The 19,533-nt window shown below is 46.4% G+C and overlaps 1 protein-coding gene across 1 annotated transcript; it reads right to left on the bottom strand.

The window, feature by feature from the left end:
* Positions 1-6,806: 6,806 nt before the first annotated feature.
* LOC109750079 (probable protein phosphatase 2C 45) lies at positions 6,807-11,086 on the bottom strand. The gene is made up of 8 exons (XM_020309035.3): positions 10,827-11,086; positions 9,259-9,386; positions 8,801-8,899; positions 8,552-8,707; positions 7,879-7,965; positions 7,709-7,800; positions 7,408-7,482; positions 6,807-7,320 (listed from the first exon to the last, which is right to left on the bottom strand). Exons 1-8 carry the CDS (start codon positions 10,892-10,894, stop codon positions 7,171-7,173), a joined length of 855 nt encoding a protein of 284 aa, XP_020164624.1. The 5' UTR covers positions 10,895-11,086; the 3' UTR covers positions 6,807-7,170.
* Positions 11,087-19,533: the final 8,447 nt, after the last annotated feature.

Raw genomic sequence — 19,533 nt, 5'->3', positions numbered from 1 at the left:
CCCCTTCGGTGGCGGATAGTATGTTGCCTCGTAACATTACGCTTTCTACGAGAGCTGGCAGGCTTCAAGTTCAAGGGTAGCGCCAACACAATTGACCGAAATGTAATCACATACTCACCCACTGGTCCGTACCAAAATGGAGGAGATATTCAGATGCTCCCTCCATCTCAAAATAAATGTGTACACTTTAGACAATTTTGTATCAAAGTTAGTGCAAAATTAAGGCACTTATTTAAAAACAGAGGAAGTATGCCACCATTTCTCCTCAGTTGATGCTTGGTTAAATGAATGTTTGAAGAATATCGAAGGAGGCGGCGTGGCGACTTCTTATCTACATCATGTGGAATGTTAGAAAGAAAAGAATACGTCATATCTCCAACGACACTGGAATGTTGTATATTTCACTTCACCTTCAGGACATCACTTTCTTTTCCAGGACATCACATACAGAGACATGATTTTCTGACCAAGAGCAAACCAAAACCATAAGTAGTTAGCATGCATCAATGGGTACGTAATGGGTCCCGATATATTGTCTTCATCGGGTGCTGGAGTTGCAAGCTTGAAAATCAAATCCCTATATCCCCTTCATCGGGTGCTTTTCAAGCTTCGGAACTGAGGCACCTCATTACTAGCGCAAAGCTGCTCAAAAGGTTTGTCTTATAGTCCATCGGCAGCTAGGACAAACTCATCCATTCAGGCTTTGTCAGTGAGCCCGTAGATTCGCCTCCCATCTATCAGCCGCTCCAGCAGCTAGTGGCAGGAAGGGGAATCGCGGTTCCTTCACTCCGAGCCTCCGATTAGTAGTTTAGGTTAGGGTTTTTTAGTCCTCGCAGATGCGGCGTCCGGACGGATGGCGGCGCTTCTTCTTTGAGTTTGTTTTTCGGGCTTCGATCCTCCTTGAGTTTGTCCATATGAACGTAGTTGATGGAGCTCCAGCATAGGTTCTTGCCGTCTCTTTGGGGCAGTGAGGTTAGGGTTTTTCCCCATCGTGTGTGCACTGCGAGAAGATTTAGTGCTAGTTGCTTCAAATATATTCAAGGGTTTCAACGGCGACGATTGCGGCTCCAAGGCGCTGTTCCTTAGGGGAACGTGCATGAAGGCTCTTCAGTTGTCATCCACGAGGTCAAATTGGCTCCCTTAGGGGAGCGACGAGAGCGGCACGTCGACGATTCGTTCTAGCAGTGATAGCGGTCGTTCGGTGGTTTAGAGACCTCGATGTAATCCTATATACATAAGAAGTTGATCCCCACTATCCTATTTATCTCAACATGCACACATGCCACCTCATCAAAGGCCCACCACTACACGCATGAGAAAAAGTTCTCCATTATTAGTTGATCTCATGCACACCTTTCACCTCACCCACACATGCCACCTCATCAAAGGTCCACTCAAAATGCATGAAAAAAGTTTTCCATTACGTTATGCCACTTATATTCAAAATATTTTCTGACTACACAATAATCAAATACTCCCTCCGTCCCAAAATAAGTGCCTCAACTTTATACGAATTTTGTTCCAAAATAAGTGTCTCAATCTTAATACAACTTTGTACTAAAGTTCGTATAAAGTTGAGGCACTTATTTTGAGATGGAGGGCGTACAATATATAATATTTATTTTTAGCTTTAGTTCGTACATTATTGATTCAACTATGGAAACTTCATACAATCAAAACATTTCAGAAACTCTGTTTTTTCTGCAGTTATCCTTCTCTTTCCTGTTCTTTCCTATGTTTCTCTGCGACGTCAATCCATAAGTTTGCCGTTTCAGAAATTTGCAGGAACTGCATGGGTTAGATCAAAGTTTATTGGAAAAGAACTGCTCGATCGTTGGCTTTTATTCCGCCAACAAGAGCTAATTGTGACTAACAAAAAGAGCTAACCGTGACTAACAGAAAATATGCGATTCATGTGGATGCGGTCAACTTTTTTTTGACAAAAAGAGCTAATTGTGACTAACAATATCTTTATGCGATCCAAGATGCTTAGCTTATTTTCCATGCAGGTTTCTTGGAGAGAAAACCATGACGCCCAAGGGAGCAACGCTGAAACTATATAGCGACACGTCTGAAGGAGATAGGCATGCTACAATCCTGGGAGGTAATTCTACTAGTCTGAAGCCTGAACATGCCATTCTGTGTGTGGTTTAGCATGTTGTTTATAGAAGAGATCAAAACAGGATAGAAGATCAATTGGCTAACTACAGCCGTACAGAGCAGCTGCATGGTTGCATAGGGGGCCTCCAACCTGTTGCCACTAGATTGTAATCTACGGAGTACTAGCTACTATGGAACAAAATTTCCACTTTCCCTGCAAAAAAAAAAGTGTACAAGGCCACTCTTCAAAAACACACACACACACACAATGAAACATCAAAATTAAGATCCATCCAACAACTCAATTATACTTGTCACTTGAGAAGTTGGAGTAAGGCCAACTCCACCGCACGACCCCAAACGGACGTCCGGTTTGACCGGATTTTGTCCCTTTGGGGCGTCAATGGGTTCGCCCATGTCCGCCTCTGTCCATTGGGTTGTGGGTGCGCCTAACGCGCGACCGCACCCCAAATCATATTCGTGTTGGACGTGATTAAAAAAATAGAAAAACTTAAATAAAATGCCTAAAAAAATAAATAAACGCAAATAAAAAACCGTAAAATATAAGTTAGGGTCGACGGCCACAAAACGGTCCAGTTTCACGTCCACATTTCCATAATTAACATAAAAACAAAAAAATGCCGGCCCGCGCGCTCCTGCCGTGCCCGTCGATGCCGTGGCCGTCTTCAGTGGCCGCCGGTGTCGTCGTCGTCGCTGACGAGGTCGAGTAATACGGCGGCGTCCACAGGTGTGCCGGCGGTCCGTGGTACGCGAGGGCGGGCTGGACGGCGGCAGGGGCCTGCACCACCTCCTCACGTGGCGACGCGTCCTGCTCTGGTGACCGCGGCGGCGTGGGGCACCAGTTCACGCCCCCGCACGGCGTCGGCCATCTCCGGAGCCGTGCACGACCAGCTCCAGTGCTGGCCCACCAGGCTTGGGTGGAACGCGGCCACCGGCGCCTCCTCCATCACCTCCTCCGCCGCCACCATCTCCAGCTCGGGGATGGCGCCGTCGCCGGCCGCAGAGAGGGCCATCATCTCCTCGAGGCCCGGCCATTGGCGCTCATCATGCGTGTTCATGGAGTCCTCCATGACACGTTGCATGAGCCGGGCCTCCTCCTCCGCTGTCATGCGAGGAGGTGGAGGTGGCGACGGAGACGGGGAAGGCGACGGCGTGGGCGTGAGGCCGCGCACCCGCGTACGCCCGCGCACCTCCCGACGCGGCCCCGACGCCGTGCCGGCGAAGTAGGAGGCGCGCCGCACGTCGTGCTCGTCCTGGAGCCAAGTGTCCCAGAGCACGGAGTCGGGGGCGTACCTATCGTCGTAGTAGAGGTCGTCGGGGAGGAGGCGGCGGCGGCGCTCGATCTCATCGCGGCGCGCACGGCCGCTCATCGGGGCCGGCGGGATCGGGACCCAGTCGGCGGAGAGGTGCCAATTGTTGGGGAGGTGCACGTCGCTCCACGAGACCGGCGTCCTCGTCTCCCAGTAGCGCCGTCATACATCAGCGCTGATGTACTGCTGGTCGCGCTCGCCGGCGGCCCTAGGGCCGATGGTGAAGGGGGCAGGTGCGGGGCCTGGCGCGGTGGCGATGCGGGCTCCTCCTTCTTCACGGAGCCGCGGCGGCGTCCCGACGAGGAGCCAGCCTCGCGGTCGTGCCTCCCCTTGCGGCCATAGTTCCATAGGCCCATGGCTGCGAGGCGGCCGGCCGGCGAGTTCGAGGCTAGAGGCTAGGTTTGGGGGTCTGGGTGTGTCGGGTTTCGAGGAGGCCGCGGGGTGGAGTGGGGGAGTGTGGACGACGATCGGTCCACAGCTTCCCCATTTAATAAGGACCGCGACCGTTCGCCTGGGCGGATGACAGGCGGGGCCGGCCGCGCGTGCGCATTGATGTTGGCGGGTGGGAGGTAGGTGGCCGCCTGCCACGGGGCCCCGACGCGGACGAGCGACGCGTCCGTTTGCTGTCCGCCGCGACTCAAACCCGGCGCATGTTTGCGCTCGAAATGGGTCGGCCCGGACACAAAGCGGACCAGATGGGTCCGGGCCGTCGCGCGCTGGGCCGTTGCGTTTGTCCCTTTTACCCCAAACGGACGGGGCCGGACGGGATGGGGTCGCGCGGTGGAGTTGGCCTAACTCTTTGCACCTGCTTTAAGCAGGCCCGCTACTCCCTTGCCCGTGAAAGAAGTGCACGACGACACAGGTTATGTTGTCGCTGCTCTCCCGCTTGTAGGCCTCCTTCCATCTCTTTGGGCGGCGTTGTTAGGGTTTCCTCCTCGTGCATATGCGACGGTGAGATTTAGTGCCAGTTGTTTCAAATCTATTCAAGGGTTCAACAGTGAATCAGTGATGACTGCAGCTCTAAGGCGTTGGTTTCTAGGGGCACGTGCATGAAGACTGTTCAGTTGTCATCGACAAGGTTAAACCGGTTCCCGTAGGGGAGCGATGAGAGCGGCGCGTCGGCGACTCATTCTAGCAGCGATAGTGGTCGTCCGGTGGTTTAGAGACTTCGATGCAATTTTTATTATGCTTGATATGCTTTTGTGCTGCTAATGAACTTTTGTAATAGATCTGAATCATTTCCGAAAAGAACAAAAGGAAATAAAAGACTGCACTTCCACCGATTACTGGGGATTTATACCTAGTCTTCATTAGGCTGGTCATAGTGGGAGTAACTTAGCTAGCAACACAACGCATTTCATAACAAAATTGCTTGTGTCACGTATTTAATGGGAAGAGATGTATTTAGAGTAACATAATGTTACTGTTAGATAGCGCTTTCCGAGAAAAGACGAGTCTACAAGCTAATAAATAAGACCATCTACGACATTATATTACTTTGCACTCTGAAAATAATAATTTAGACCACTGTCATATGCATGCCACTAGCGTAAGTTACTCTCATTATGACCAGTCTTAAACCAAACCAGGCTGGTGAAGCTGGGCATGATTCAAAAGGCGAAACAACACGCGGGCCAGTTTGGAATTGAACACTGCCCTCGTGTTTAGACAACATGATTCAGAAGGCAGGGAAGCCCGTGAAAAACAATCAGTCACATTTCAACTTCAAACCTTACCGGCCGTATTAGACAAACTAACACTATGCATGCGCAGCGCATGGAGCCGTTAACAAGTTCAGCTTTTGCAATCATGCCGTTTAATTAAGGTTATCCGGGTCATGCCGTTTAATCATGCAGTCAACAATCCGTGGCTGTGTGCGTCATGGTTATGCAGAGGCCGGGTGTGTGCTCAATGTGTTTGTATCCCCTTGATGCTTCATTTTGAGTTAATAAAATCCATTCTTTGTGAAAAAAAAATTAAAGTTATCCGGCAGTTTTTTTTATAGTTTCTCCTTGAAAGCAGCAGAAAGAAATGGTCGATCACATCGTTCGGCACGACACCTACCTACCGCGTGCGACGACGCCTTGGGCGCTAAGAAGGCTGATCGTTGGCTCTTTGCCGCCGGCTCTCCTATAAAAACCTCCATTTGCGCCTCTCCTCGTGCACTCGCAGATTAATTATGAACTTGCTCTGAGCAGGAGCAGCAGGGCAACAACACTCTCTCCACGAAGCCTCACTACCCAACTAATAGCCTCCCCAGTACCGCTTCTTCTTCTTCACCATCATTTTTCGCCCAAGTTTCTTCTTCTTCTTCTTCTTCTTCTTCTTCTTTGATCCTTCTCTTCTGTGTTTTATCTGACCGCGGGCAGGAGCACCGATCGATATCCCTCTACACATGCATCGTCCTTTTGAGTTGCCAATTTGTTGGTGTTAAGTTCCTGTTGGTGGCGGTGTTGTTGTTACATGAATTTTGGTTTGGTTTGGTTTGGAGGGCGATGATGGAAACAAACGAAGGCTCGCTCGCCGAACCTAACATGGCTCACTATGCCTTGATGATCAGAAATCGTGATGTGGACTGAGTTCTCCATCCATGCATGCACTCCTTCTTTCTCTTGAGAACATTTCAGAAACTCTGTTTTCATGTCGTCTTTGCAGAAAATTCGATGCCAATCTACTAGTATAAGTTTGCCGTTTCAGAAATTTGCAGGGATTGCGTGGGTTGGATACAAAATTTATCGGAAAAACTACTCGCTGGCTTTTGTTCCGCCTACTTTTGTTTATGAAAATAAAAATATGCTTGAATGGATCCATGCGATTCATGGCGATGCGGTCAATCCTGAAAAAGATGCTAGTTGTGATTGTAACAATATCTTTATGTGATCAGAGATACTATTTTCCATGCAGGTTTCTTCTGGTCTAGATAAAAACCATGACGCCCAAGGGAGCAACGCTGAAACTATATAGCGACACGTCTGAAGGAGATAGGCATGCTACAATCCTGGGAGGACTAAATTCAGACATGCATGGTGGAGGCGTTGTCTGTGCCATCTTCTACTGTTCTGAAGCCTTTGCATGCCGTTCTGTGTGTGGTTTAGCATCTTGTTTAGAAGAGGTCAAAATAGGATAGCAGATCAATTGGCTAATTACAGTCGTACAGAGTAGCTGCATGGTTGCATAGGGGCCCTCCGTGTATGAAGGACCTGCTGCCACTACCAGATTGTAATCATATTATCATGATAGAATTCCCATTTTCCACGCAAAGAAAAAACACTGTACAAGGCCACTCTTCAAAGTTTTTGTATGTACACAACACAACCCAGTAGAATTAAGTCTCTAGAGTCCACACACACACACACACAAAAGAAAACATCGAAATTAAGATCCATCCAACAACTCAATTATACTTGTCATTGCTCAATTTCAGTACAACAATAATCGCTTACATCACACTCACACATGGTTTGGCAATCCACAACAAGATACAACACACTCATCAGACCCAACACCATCCACAACTAAACCACGATGAACGGTCATCAGTTCATCACCAGCAAATTTATTGTTAAATCTAAGGCCTAGGGCACACTTCGTTCCTAAACTTTTGTTCTCATATCAGAGTACACTTTTCCTACTTCCAGTTTCTCTTCGTTTAAACCTTAAGAATCAATCAAGGCATGTACGCGTGTCATCACAGTACAACGTCGACTTGAGAAGTTGAGAGTAACTCTTCGCACCTGCTTTAAGCAGGCCCACTACTCCCTTGCCCGTGAAAGAAGCGCACGACGACGCAGGTTATGTTGTCACTGCTCTCCCGCTTGTAGGCCTCCTGCAAGAGCCTCTTAGCAGCTTCCTCTGGGTCTTGTATTGACCGGGTCATATCGACAGCCTCCTGCATTAGAAACGTTGTGTAGAAAGGGCAGATCAGACACGCGGAATATGATACAGGTCTTGAAATCATTCAGTTTTCTTGAATTACCTCGTTAGAGACCACATCCCACAGCCCATCGCTTGCAAGGATGAGAAACTCCAGGGACTCGTCAACGATTTCCTCCTATGACCCAGCAAAGCATTACTAAGCACGATCATCATTTATTAAAGGTGAATATAAAGAACAAAAATTCTTAAGCCCCTCCAGACGGCATATGCAGAAAGAGAAGTAGTTCTTCTATTGTTACAGTGACTCACAAAGAGTCATGAAGATGAATGCCTACTTACATGCATATGCAGTTAGAGAGAGAAATAAAATGAGAAACATTAAACACTCCAAAAGTTCGTACCCGGATCTCTGGATCCACAACTACATACTGCTTTAAGAGCTTGTCACCAAAAGCGCGAGAAACAGCAAGTACACCACCAACACGCCATGTTCCTGTGGAACAGAAAACCATCATTAGAAAGGCAATCATATCCCATCCAGATAATTTGAAGAGAGTGCAGTGCACAGTACCTGCCCACATAACAAAACCTCCAGCTTCTTCAATACGTTGCCGCTCATCTGTCTGATCAGGCTTGTGATCTTTCGAAACAGGTACAGCTGCAAAAACCAGTACACCCCATTAAGTGAAGAACTGATAAAAGTATTACCACTACTTTACTTCCCATCGCATTGATTTGCCATCAAAATAACTTGAGTCTATTAGCCTATTGACTACTTTAGTGTGAAAGAAGAATACTGGCATCTACAGGCAAAAACAGCGCTTTCATAAAACGAGGCAAGCATTTAAGCCTTTAGGAAAGGCCTCTGTTAAAAACAAAATAATCATACATCCAGTCAAATACAAAATAATCGTATAACATGTTCTTAACTTTTACAAGCATGCATGAAAACATACTGTTGAGTAGATGTCTGTAAATGATGTGCTCTCAACTTCATAACACACATTTGCAGCACACCGTTTCCAATACACCCCTTATAGAATGTTCCCATAATCAACTAAAACCTTAAAACCCAGTTACTAATGAAAAATATTGATCCATATTGTAATCATATAACTTTGTAGTAGGTTGGAAGTAGACCAAGTTTGTCCATTCTGCTATATTCATTGAACAAGTCTTAAACGAAAATGCATAGTCTCAGAAAGTATGAAGTAAAAGCAATAAAAATGTTGAATGTTGGTTACCATTTCCTGCCCTGCATATGATAGCCCTGGAGTCTCCAACATTTGCGACAAAGAGACGATTACCAACAAGTACAGCAGTTGATGCTGTTGACCCACACTGGTTTTGAGTACTGTCAGATTCCAAGAACTCACTGTCGGTACTTTTATAAGAATCATCTGCAGATAGCAATATAATGCAATGATTATGTTAGTTTTATTCACACAACTCGGTGGTCGAGCGGATTAGTAGCAAAAAGAACAAGGAGATACCTATAGCCACTTTTGTGTCGCTCATGAACTTTGGATGCCTAAGAAGATGGCTGAAGAGGTTGTGTTTGACATACTCAGCTACTTTAGCACCACCATGACCTATAAAAATGAGCCGTGCATTTAACAACCCGATTTGGAAGAAAATAGCAAATTTGTTTGGCTTGTTCAACTTTAGCTTTTTCATTGTGCCCCCTGTGAGTATTTTATATGTTCTTTTATCCATTAACCCCTCGAATAATGGTTGCTTTAGCCACAAGAAACAACATACATTTCGAAGAGCAAAGAATTTTATGGTGCTAGCTACGCTATATTATACAGATTCAAGTACGAGATAAGAAATATCAGTGTGATCTTTTGGCACATTGTGCCAAATATGAAAAACGCCCTCTTATCGAAGTTCTAAGCTTAAATAAGAATTAGCCATGAACAAAAACTACGTGAAGAGAGATGATACATACCATCAAAAACTCCGAATAAACCAATAAGCTGCCCATCGACACTTTCAATTCTTGTCTCATAGAAGTCTTCCATGGAAGCCCTTTTACCCAGGGAGCTCGCATAACCATAGCTAAACTTACCATTCTGGCTGGCAGAAAAACAAATGAGAAAAGCTGAGCAAACAGGTATAATAACTACACGGTAACAGCCCTAATTAACCGGTCTTTTAGCCGATAACAACATAATACAAATATGGAGTTGCTATATTACTAGAGATCCCATAGTACCATTCACAGAGTGGATACAAACATATCACTGCATGTATCTGGATTGCGCCACTACAATAGTTATATACTAGCGACAGTTCACTAGGAAGCAACTGCTACCAAAAATGTACTAGTACCGAAAAATTCATTTGGAAGCAACCGCTATATATATGTGATTCCGGAAATGTCCCTCCAACCTGTACTGATCAGAGGCTGGTATTGGGAAGGACAAATAATTGAGCAGTTTCATGCAGCAACAGTCAGCCACCAAACCAACTTGCCTAGTTAATGAATTGAGCAAAATTTGGGGGAGGCCATGGCCGTGAGCCAAAATGTACATATCAGATGAGCAGAGCAGAGCAGGGCAGACTCGGGAAGGGGATATGGAACGTACCAAGCCAATAGGACAGAACCTATGCCATGTATTATTAGCTTGCGGAGCCACAAACGATGAAATGTTGTCTGAAGGAGCTGCCATAGCATGATGAAACCACACACGACTAGATCCATTTATGCAAAGAAGTATTATGTTTGTGTTACAAAAGGAGCCATAGGTGGCTATCATGACTCTGTGTGTGGCTGGTGGTTAAGTGCAGCTGAGCCGTGCCGGTTAAGATCACTAATATCATTCATTAACTTGCTTCCCCTGATTATGATTCTGAACCAATAGAAAGAGAAGGCATCGTTAAGGTTGTCTCAAATCTTATACTAGCATTCCCAGCAGGACATCCTGGCTTATTTACCAACTCAGAATGCCAAGGATTCATTTGGTCTACGTGCCGAATAACCCTCGATTTACTCAAGACGACAAGGTATATACTTAGCTCACTAGCATAACTATTCAGTCTCCTTATGAGTTCGGTGTCTTGGCGAACGAAATTAGGTGTCGTATTTAAATAAATATAAAAAAGGCATATAATAACTCCAGCCAAAATTTGTCAGTTCCAAAGCACAACACGATTTTTCTTTGGATGACCAATACCATCGTTGGTTATCCAGCAACAGGTGGCCTAACGATTATGAGCTACAGAGAAGGGAAACACCTCCTCGCTCGTGGCAACGAGATCACCACCACTCGATACGCTAAATCGGTGTGATGTTCGAAGCCGCCCATACCGCAAAATTGCGTGCCTGAACCGCAGTAACCGACGAGGATTACTGCATTTACCACCGCACGCCGGAGGCTGAGCTAGGGGCGCGCGCGCGTGCGCCCCGAATCGAATTGACGACGAATCGGACTGCCACTAGACCAATCGAGCAGATCAAGCACAGACAAGGGCGAAAAGGCGCTGGCAAAAGAGATTCCGGGGGTGGCTCCCAACCTGAGGCCGCCGCCGCTGACCGGCGATCCGTCCGTGGGGTGGCCGATGACGGTGCTCAGGTACCCCATCCCCGCCGGGGGTCGAGACCACTCACCGACCCGAGCAGAAAGGGGGGGTGACGCGAATCGGCGGAGAAACGGGTCAAATTCGGGGGATTTGGGGGGGAGCGGAGACGGAGGGCGAGGGATTTCTATAGTGGGCGCAAGCTGCTGCTCCTCCGGCACTCCTTGCCTCGTCGTCGGCTTTCTTGCACTTAGGCCCTCGGAGCAGCGCGTAATTACCTTGCTTCGCTGTCGGGCCCGTACCGCGTCGCGTCGCGTCGCATCGCATCACGCGGTGGAGTGGCGTGCGAGGCGCGACGACCGACCGATCCCCGGGCTCTTTTCACGTGAGCCAACGTGGGAAGGGTTGGCGGTTCCATGTAGATAGGATTCTTCGAGAAGATCGAGGATGGATCCACCGTCCAGAACGCGCGACCCCGAACGCTGCACGTGAGCCCGACATGCGCTTAACTGAATGACATTTTTTTTTAGGATAACTGAATAACTTTTTAGAACATTGGCATTTGCAGCCTCTTTTTGGGCATACGGACTGCATTAGGGCACCTACAACGCGGGCGCTTAGACGAGGCGCTACGCTTTGATTCCTGGCCGTTTTGATGTAATCCAGCTCAATCCCAGGATTTTGGCTGGCATTGACTCGGCGCCTGGTCTTTTATTTTTTTTGGCATGGACTTTTCTAACAAGTGCAATGCACATCCTTTAGCAAAAAAATCGATTCGGTTAGCGCCTGAATATGCGTTGGGGGCGGCAGACTCCTCTATGGATTATTCTCAAAAAAAGAACTCCTCTACGGATTCAATTATCTTAATTGAGTTTTTTTTTAATATTCTAACCGGCCAAACAGGAGCCCCTCTATCGTAGACGGCCTTATAGCAGGTGCCCTATAATAAGGCATGGTCACTTTTTACATCACGGAGGGCAAAAATAATGCTTCAATAGGTAATGAGCATGGCAAGCAACCAAGAGGGGGCCAAGTTCAAATTGGAAGTAAAATATGCATAAAAACAGGTGTAATCAAGTTTAGTGGACATGGCAATTGAACCCTGAAGCACCAAGTTTTCATGGAAATCCATTTTCCATTTTTTTACATGGAAATCAAAATTTTACACACCATCAGAACATCTCGGAATCAATTTTCTTAACTGAATTCAAAACAACCTTGCTTTGCTTCTACAGTACTTCAGTTGTTCAACGACAACTTAGTATTGAGCCGTTCAGCTCATCTGCAGTCATCCAGAATCAAAACTCGTAGAGAAGAAAGGATTTGTGGATTTGATTAGCCGAGTATAGGAGGAGAAAACACGACTTTAATAGACCAAAGAATAAGAAGAAGCAGATCAAGAGGCCGACATAGATCCATGCCCACCTCTTCCACGACAAGCCGAGGAGGAGGAGGAGGGGAGATCCAAATCGACACGAACCAAGGAGGGATTAATTATGAAGCCAATTGTGGCAATGGTAGAGACAATGATGACGCTAATGAGAACCACACCAATGGCGTTAAAAATGACCACCCATAGGGCTCATAGAATCCACCAATCTGATAAGAAAAGTCGACACTAGCCACAAATGACACAAAAATTACGTGCAACTACTAGGGAACAAGGGAATGGGTTCTCACACAGCTTGCCTACCCAGGCTGGAGCCTGGAGAGGAGAGGGGAGGGCTGATGGTGGAGAGATCCGGGGCTAGAGGAGAGGGCAAAGAGAGCGATGTTGGGAAGGGGGCAATATCGAGCTGTATCAGGTGGTAGTGTTAGGATGTATTAGTTACACTAAGCCACATGTTTGTTTTCTTTTGTTTCTTTTTCCTTTTCTTTTAATATTTACTCCCTTCATTTCTATTTATCCTATTTCCTCACCTTTTTTCTTTTTGACATACTGGATAATTTTCTAAAAAATACACAAGTATTGTTTATACTCGTGGACATTTTTTTTGGCATACCTGAACATTCTTTTTGACATATTGAACATTTTTTTATAAATGCATGAACAATTTCGAATCATATAAAAAATTATTCATTCATAAACACTTTTAAAACCACACTATTTTTAAAAGGCGAACCCTTTTCTAAATCTAGTATGAATATTATTATGAAATGTGTGGACACTTTAAAATTATATGAACCTTTTTGTATATATACATGAACATTGTTTTGGAAAACATAGAATTTCTTCAACAGACATGAACACGTTTTAGAATTACATGAACATTTTTTTGTTGGAAATATGCCCTAGAGGCAATAATAAATGGTTATTATTATATTTCTTTGTTCATGGTAATTGTCTATTATTCATGCTATAATTGTATTGTCCGGAAATCGTAATACATGTGTGAATACATAGACCACAACGTGTCCCTAGTAAGCCTCTAGTTGACTAGCTCGTTGATCAACAGATAGTCATGGTTTCCTGACTATGGACATTGGATGTCATTGATAACGGGATCACATCATTAGGAGAATGATGTGATGGACAAGACCCAATCCTAAGCATAGCATAAAAGATCGTGTAGTTTCGTTTGCTAGAGCTTTTCCAATGTCAAGTATCTTTTCCTTAGACCATGAGATCGTGCAACTCCCGGATACCGTAGGAGTGCTTTGGGTGTGCCAAACGTCACAACGTAACTGGGTGACTATAAAGGTGCATTACGGGTATCTCCGAAAGTGTCTGTTGGGTTGGCACGGATCGAGACTGGGATTTGTCACTCCATGTGACGGAGAGGTATCTCTGGGCCCACTCGGTAATGCATCATCATAATGAGCTCAATGTGACTAAGGCGTTAGTCACGGGATCATGCATTGCGGTACGAGTAAAGAGACTTGCCGGTAACGAGATCGAACAAAGTATTGGGATACCGACGATCGAATCTCGGGCAAGTAACATACCGATTGACAAAGGGAACTGCATACGGATTGATTGAATCCTCGACACCGTGGTTCATCCGATGAGATCATCGTGGAACATGTGGGAGCCAACATGGGTATCCAGATCCCGCTGTTGGTTATTGACCGGAGAGGCGTCTCGGTCATGTCTGCATGTCTCCCGAACCCGTAGGGTCTACACACTTAAGGTCCGGTGACGCTAGGGTTGTAGAGATATATGTATGCGGAAACCCGAAAGTTGTTCGGAGTCCCGGATGAGATCCCGGACGTCACGAGAGGTTCCGGAATGGTCCAGAGGTGAAGAATTATATATAGGAAGTCAAGTTTTGGCCACCGGGAAAGTTTCGGGGGTTACCGGTATTGTACCGGGACCACCGGAAGGGTCCCGGGGGTCCACCGGGTGGGGCCACCTATCCCGGAGGGCCCCGTGGGCTGAAAGTGGAAGGGAACCAGCCCTTAGTGGGCTGGGGCGCCCCCCTTGGGCCTCCCCCCATGCGCCTAGGGTTGGGAACCCTAGGGGGGGAGCTTCCCCCTTGCCTTGGGGGGCAAGGCAACCCCTTCCCCCCTTGGCCGCCGCCCCCCCTTGGAGATCCCATCTCCCAGGGCTGGCGCACCCCCCCAGGGGCCTATATAAAGGGGGGAGGGAGGGCAGCAACCTACAGCCTTGGGCGCCTCCCTCCTCCCCTGCAACACCTCTCTCTCTCTCTCTCTCTCTCTCTCTCTCTCTCTCTCTCGCAGAAGCTCGGCGAAGCCCTGCCGGAGACCCGCTACATCCACCACCACGCCGTCGTGCTGTTGGATCTCCATCAACCTCTCCTTCCCCCTTGCTGGATCAAGAAGGAGGAGACGTCGCTGCACCGTACGTGTGTTGAACGCGGAGGTGCCGTCCGTTCGGCACTCGGTCATCGGTGATTTGGATCACGGCGAGTACGACTCCGTCATCCACGTTCATTAGAACGCTTCCGCTCGCGATCTACAAGGGTATGTAGATGCACTCCTTTCCCCTCGTTGCTAGTAGACTCCATAGATGCATCTTGGTGAGCGTAGGAAAATTTTAAATTATGCTACGATTCCCAACAGTGGCATCATGAGCCAGGCCTATGCGTAGTTACTATGCACGAGTAGAACACAAAGAAGTTGTGGGCGTTGAGTTTGCCAATTCTTCTTGCCGCTACTAGTCGTTTCTTGTTTCGGCGGCATTGTAGGATGAAGCGGCCCGGACCGACCTTACACGTACGCTTACGTGAGACAGGTTCCACCGATTGACATGCACTAGTTGCATAAGGTGGCTGGCGGGTGTCTGTCTCTCCTACTTTAGTCGGAACGGATTCGATGAAAAGGGTCCTTATGAAGGGTAAATAGAAATTGGCAAATCACGTTGTGGTCATACGTAGGTAAGAAACGTTCTTGCTAGAAACCTACAAACCACGTAAAAACTTGCAACAACAATTAGAGGACGTCTAACTTGTTTTTGCAGCATGTGTTATGTGATGTGATATGGCCAGAAGATGTGATGAATGATATATGTGATGTATGAGATTGATCATATTCTTGTAATAGGAATCACGACTTGCATGTCGATGAGTATGACAACCGGCAGGAGCCATAGGAGTTGTCTTTATTATTTTGCATGACCTGCGTGTCATTGAATAACGCCATGTAATTTACTTTACTTTGTTGCTAAACGCGTTAGCCATAGAAGTAGAAGTAATCGTTGGCGTGATGACTTCATGAAGACACAATGATGGAGATCATGATGATGGAGATCATGGTGTCATGCCGGTGACAAAGATGATCATGGTGCCCCGAAGATGGAGATCAAAGGAGCATGATGATATTGGCCATATCATGTCACTATTTGATTGCATGTGATGTTTATCATGTTTTTGCATCTTATTTGCTTAGAACGACGGTAGCAAGTAGGATGATCCCTTATAATAATTTCAAGAAAGTGTTCACCCTAACTATGCACCGTTGCGAAGGTTCGTTGTTTCGAAGCACCACGTGATGATCGGGTGTGATAGATCCTAACGTTTGAATACAACGGGTGTTGACGAGCCTAGCATGTACAGACATGGCCTCGGAACACACGCAATACACTTAGGTTGACTTGACGAGCCTAGCATGTACAGACATGGCCTCGGAACACGGAGGACCGAAAGGTCGAGCATGAGTCGTATAGAAGATACGATCAACATGGAGATGTTCACCGATCTTGACTAGTCCGTCTCACGTGATGATCGGACACGGCCTAGTTAAACTCGGATCATGTTTCACTTAGATGACTAGAGGGATGTCTATCTGAGTGGGAGTTCATTAAATAATTTGATTAGATGAACTCAATTATCATGAACTTAGTCTAAAATCTTTACACTATGTCTTGTAGATCAAATGGCCAACGTTGTCCTCAATTTCAACGCGTTCCTAGAGAAAACCAAGCTGAAAGATGATGGCAGCAACTATACGGACTGGGTCCAGAACCTGAGGCTCATCCTCATAGTAGCCAAGAAAGATTATGTCTTAGAAGCACCGCTAGGTGATGCACCAATCCCACAGAACCAAGACATTATGAACGCTTGGCAATCACGTGCTGATGATTACTCCCTCGTTCAGTGCGGCATGCTTTACAGCTTAGAACCGGGTCTCCAAAAGCGTTTTGAGAAACATGGAGCATATGAGATGTTCGAGGAGCTGAAACTGGTTTTTCAAGCTCATGCCCGGGTCGAGAGATATGATGTCTCCGACAAGTTCTTCAGCTGTAAAATGAAGGAGAACAGTTCTGTTAGTGAGCACATACTCAGAATGTCTGGGTTGCATAACCGCTTGTCTCAGCTGGGAGTTAATCTCCCGGATGACGCGGTCATTGACAGAATCCTCCAGTCGCTTCCACCAAGCTACAAGAGCTTTGTGATGAACTACAATATGCAGGGGATGGAAAAGACCATTCCCGAGGTATATTCAATACTGAAATCAGCGGAAGGGGAGATCAGAAAAGAACATCAAGTGTTGATGGTGAATAAAACCACCAAGTTCAAGAAGGGCAAGGGTAAGAAGAACTTCAAGAAGGACGGCAAGGGAGTTGCCGCGCCCGGTAAACCAGTTACTGGGAAGAAGTCAAAGAATGGACCCAAGCCCGGGACTGAGTGCTTTTATTGCAAGGGAAGTGGTCACTGGAAGCGGAACTGCCCCAAATATTTAGCGGACAAGAAGAAGGCCGGCAACACCCAAGGTATATGTGATATACAAGTAATTGATGTGTACCTTACCAGTACTCGTAGTAGCTCCTGGGTATTTGATACCGGTGCGGTTGCTCATATTTGTAACTCAAAGCAGGAACTACGGAATAAACGGAGACTGGCAAAGGACGAGGTGACGATGCGCGTCGGGAATGGTTCCAAGGTCGATGTGATCGCCGTCGGCACGCTACCTCTGCATCTACCCACGGGATTAGTTTTAAACCTCAATAATTGTTATTTAGTGCCAGATTTGAGCATGAACATTGTATCTGGATCTCGTTTAATTCGAGATGGCTACTCATTTAAATCCGAGAATAATGGTTGTTCTATTTATTTGAGAGATATGTTTTATGGTCATGCCCCGCTGGTCAATGGTTTATTTTTGATGAATCTCGAACGTGATGTTACACATGTTCATAGTGTGAATACCAAAAGATGTAAAGTTGATAACGATAGTCCCACATACTTGTGGCACTGCCGCCTTGGTCACATTGGTGTCAAGCGCATGAAGAAGCTCCATGCAGATGGACTTTTGGAGTCTCTTGATTACGAATCATTTGACACGTGCGAACCATGCCTCATGGGTAAGATGACCAAGACTCCGTTCTCCGGAACAATGGAGCGAGCAACCAACTTATTGGAAATCATACATACCGATGTGTGTGGTCCAATGAGTGTTGAGGCTCGCGGAGGATATCGTTATGTTCTCACTCTCACTGATGATTTAAGTAGATATGGATATGTCTACCTTATGAAACACAAGTCTGAAACCTTTGAAAAGTTCAAAGAATTTCAGAGTGAGGTTGAGAATCAACGTGACAGGAGAATAAAATTCCTACGATCAGATCGTGGTGGAGAATATTTAAGTCACGAGTTTGGTGCACACTTAAGGAAATGTGGAATAGTTTCACAACTCACGCCGCCTGGAACACCTCAGAGAAATGGTGTGTCCGAACGTCGTAATCGCACTCTATTGGATATGGTGCGATCTATGATGTCTCTTACCGATTTACCGCTCTCATTTTGGGGTTATGCTTTAGAGACTGCCGCATTCACTTTAAATAGGGCTCCGTCGAAATCCGTTGAGACGACACCGTATGAATTATGGTTTGGGAAGAAACCTAAGCTGTCGTTTCTAAAAGTTTGGGGATGCGATGCTTATGTCAAGAAACTTCAACCTGAAAAGCTCGAACCCAAATCGGAAAAATGCGTCTTCATAGGATACCCTAAGGAAACTATTGGGTACACCTTCTACCTCAGATCCGAAGGCAAGATCTTCGTTGCCAAGAACGGGTCCTTTCTTGAAAAGGAGTTTCTCTCGAAAGAATTGAGTGGGAGGAAAGTGGAACTTGATGAGGTGATAGTCACCCCTTCCGAACCGGAAAGTAGCGCAGCGCGGGAAAATGTTCCTGTGGTGCCTACACCGACTGGGGAGGAAGTTAATGATGATGATCATGAAGCTTCAGATCAAGTTACTGAACTTCGTAGGTCCACAAGGACACGTTCCGCACCAGAGTGGTACGGCAACCCTGTCCTGGAAATCATGTTGTTAGACAACGGTGAACCTTCGAACTATGAAGAAGCGATGGCGGGCCCGGATTCCGACAAATGGCTAGAAGCCATGAAATCCGAGATAGAATCCATGTATGAAACAAAGTATGGACTTTGACTGACTTGCTCGATGAGCGGCGAGCCATAGAAAACAAATGGATCTTTAAGAAGAAGACGGACGCGGATGGTAATGTGACCATCTACAAAGCTCGACTTGTCGCTAAGGGTTATCGACAAGTTCAAGGGGTTGACTACGATGAGACTTTCTCACCCGTAGCGAAGCTGAAGTCCGTCCGAATCAAGTTAGCAATTGCCGCATACTATGATTATGAGATATGGCAGATGGACGTCAAAACGGCATTCCTTAATGGCTTCCTTAAGGAAGAGTTGTATATGATGCAGCCGGAAGGTTTTGTCGATCCTAAGAATGCTAACAAAGTGTGCAAGCTCCAGCGCTCAATCTATGGGCTGGTGCAAGCATCTCGGAGTTGGAACATTCGCTTTGATGAGATGATCAAAGCGTTTGGGTTTACACAGACTTATGGAGAAGCCTGTGTTTACAAGAAAGTGAGTGGGAGCTCTGTAGCATTTCTCATATTATATGTGGACGACATACTATTGATGGGAAATGATATAGAATTCTTGGAAAGTATAAAGGCCTATTTGAATAAGTGTTTTTCAATGAAGGACCTTGGAGAAGCTGCTTATATATTAGGCATCAAGATCTATAGAAATAGATCAAGACGCCTCATTGGTCTTTCACAGAGTACATACCTTGACAAGATATTGAAGAAGTTCAGTATGGATCAGTCCAAGAAGGGGTTCTTGCCTGTATTGCAAGGTGTGCAATTGAGCACGGCTCAATGCCCGACCACGGCAGAAGATATAGAAGAGATGAGTGTCATCCCCTATGCCTCGGCCATAGGGTCTATTATGTATGCCATGCTGTGTACCAGACCTGATGTAAACCTTGC

The sequence above is a fragment of the Aegilops tauschii genome, chromosome 2 (assembly GCF_002575655.3).
Source record: "Aegilops tauschii subsp. strangulata cultivar AL8/78 chromosome 2, Aet v6.0, whole genome shotgun sequence".
Lineage (NCBI taxonomy): Eukaryota > Viridiplantae > Streptophyta > Magnoliopsida > Poales > Poaceae > Aegilops > Aegilops tauschii.
The sequence above is the reverse complement of the archived record's forward strand: the minus strand, read 5'-3'. Positions and strand labels throughout refer to the sequence as shown.

Excerpts from the sequence above, each read along its gene's own strand:
- LOC109750079 (XM_020309035.3), bottom strand. The coding sequence starts at position 10,894 with ATGGGGTACCTGAGCACCGTCATCGGCCACCCCACGGACGGATCGCCG. Across the intron at positions 7,966-8,551 it reads CATATGCAGGGCAGGAAATG|CTGTACCTGTTTCGAAAGAT; the intron begins GTAACCAACATT and ends TGGTTTTTGCAG. Across the intron at positions 7,801-7,878 it reads AGGTTTTGTTATGTGGGCAG|GAACATGGCGTGTTGGTGGT; the intron begins GTACTGTGCACT and ends TCTGTTCCACAG.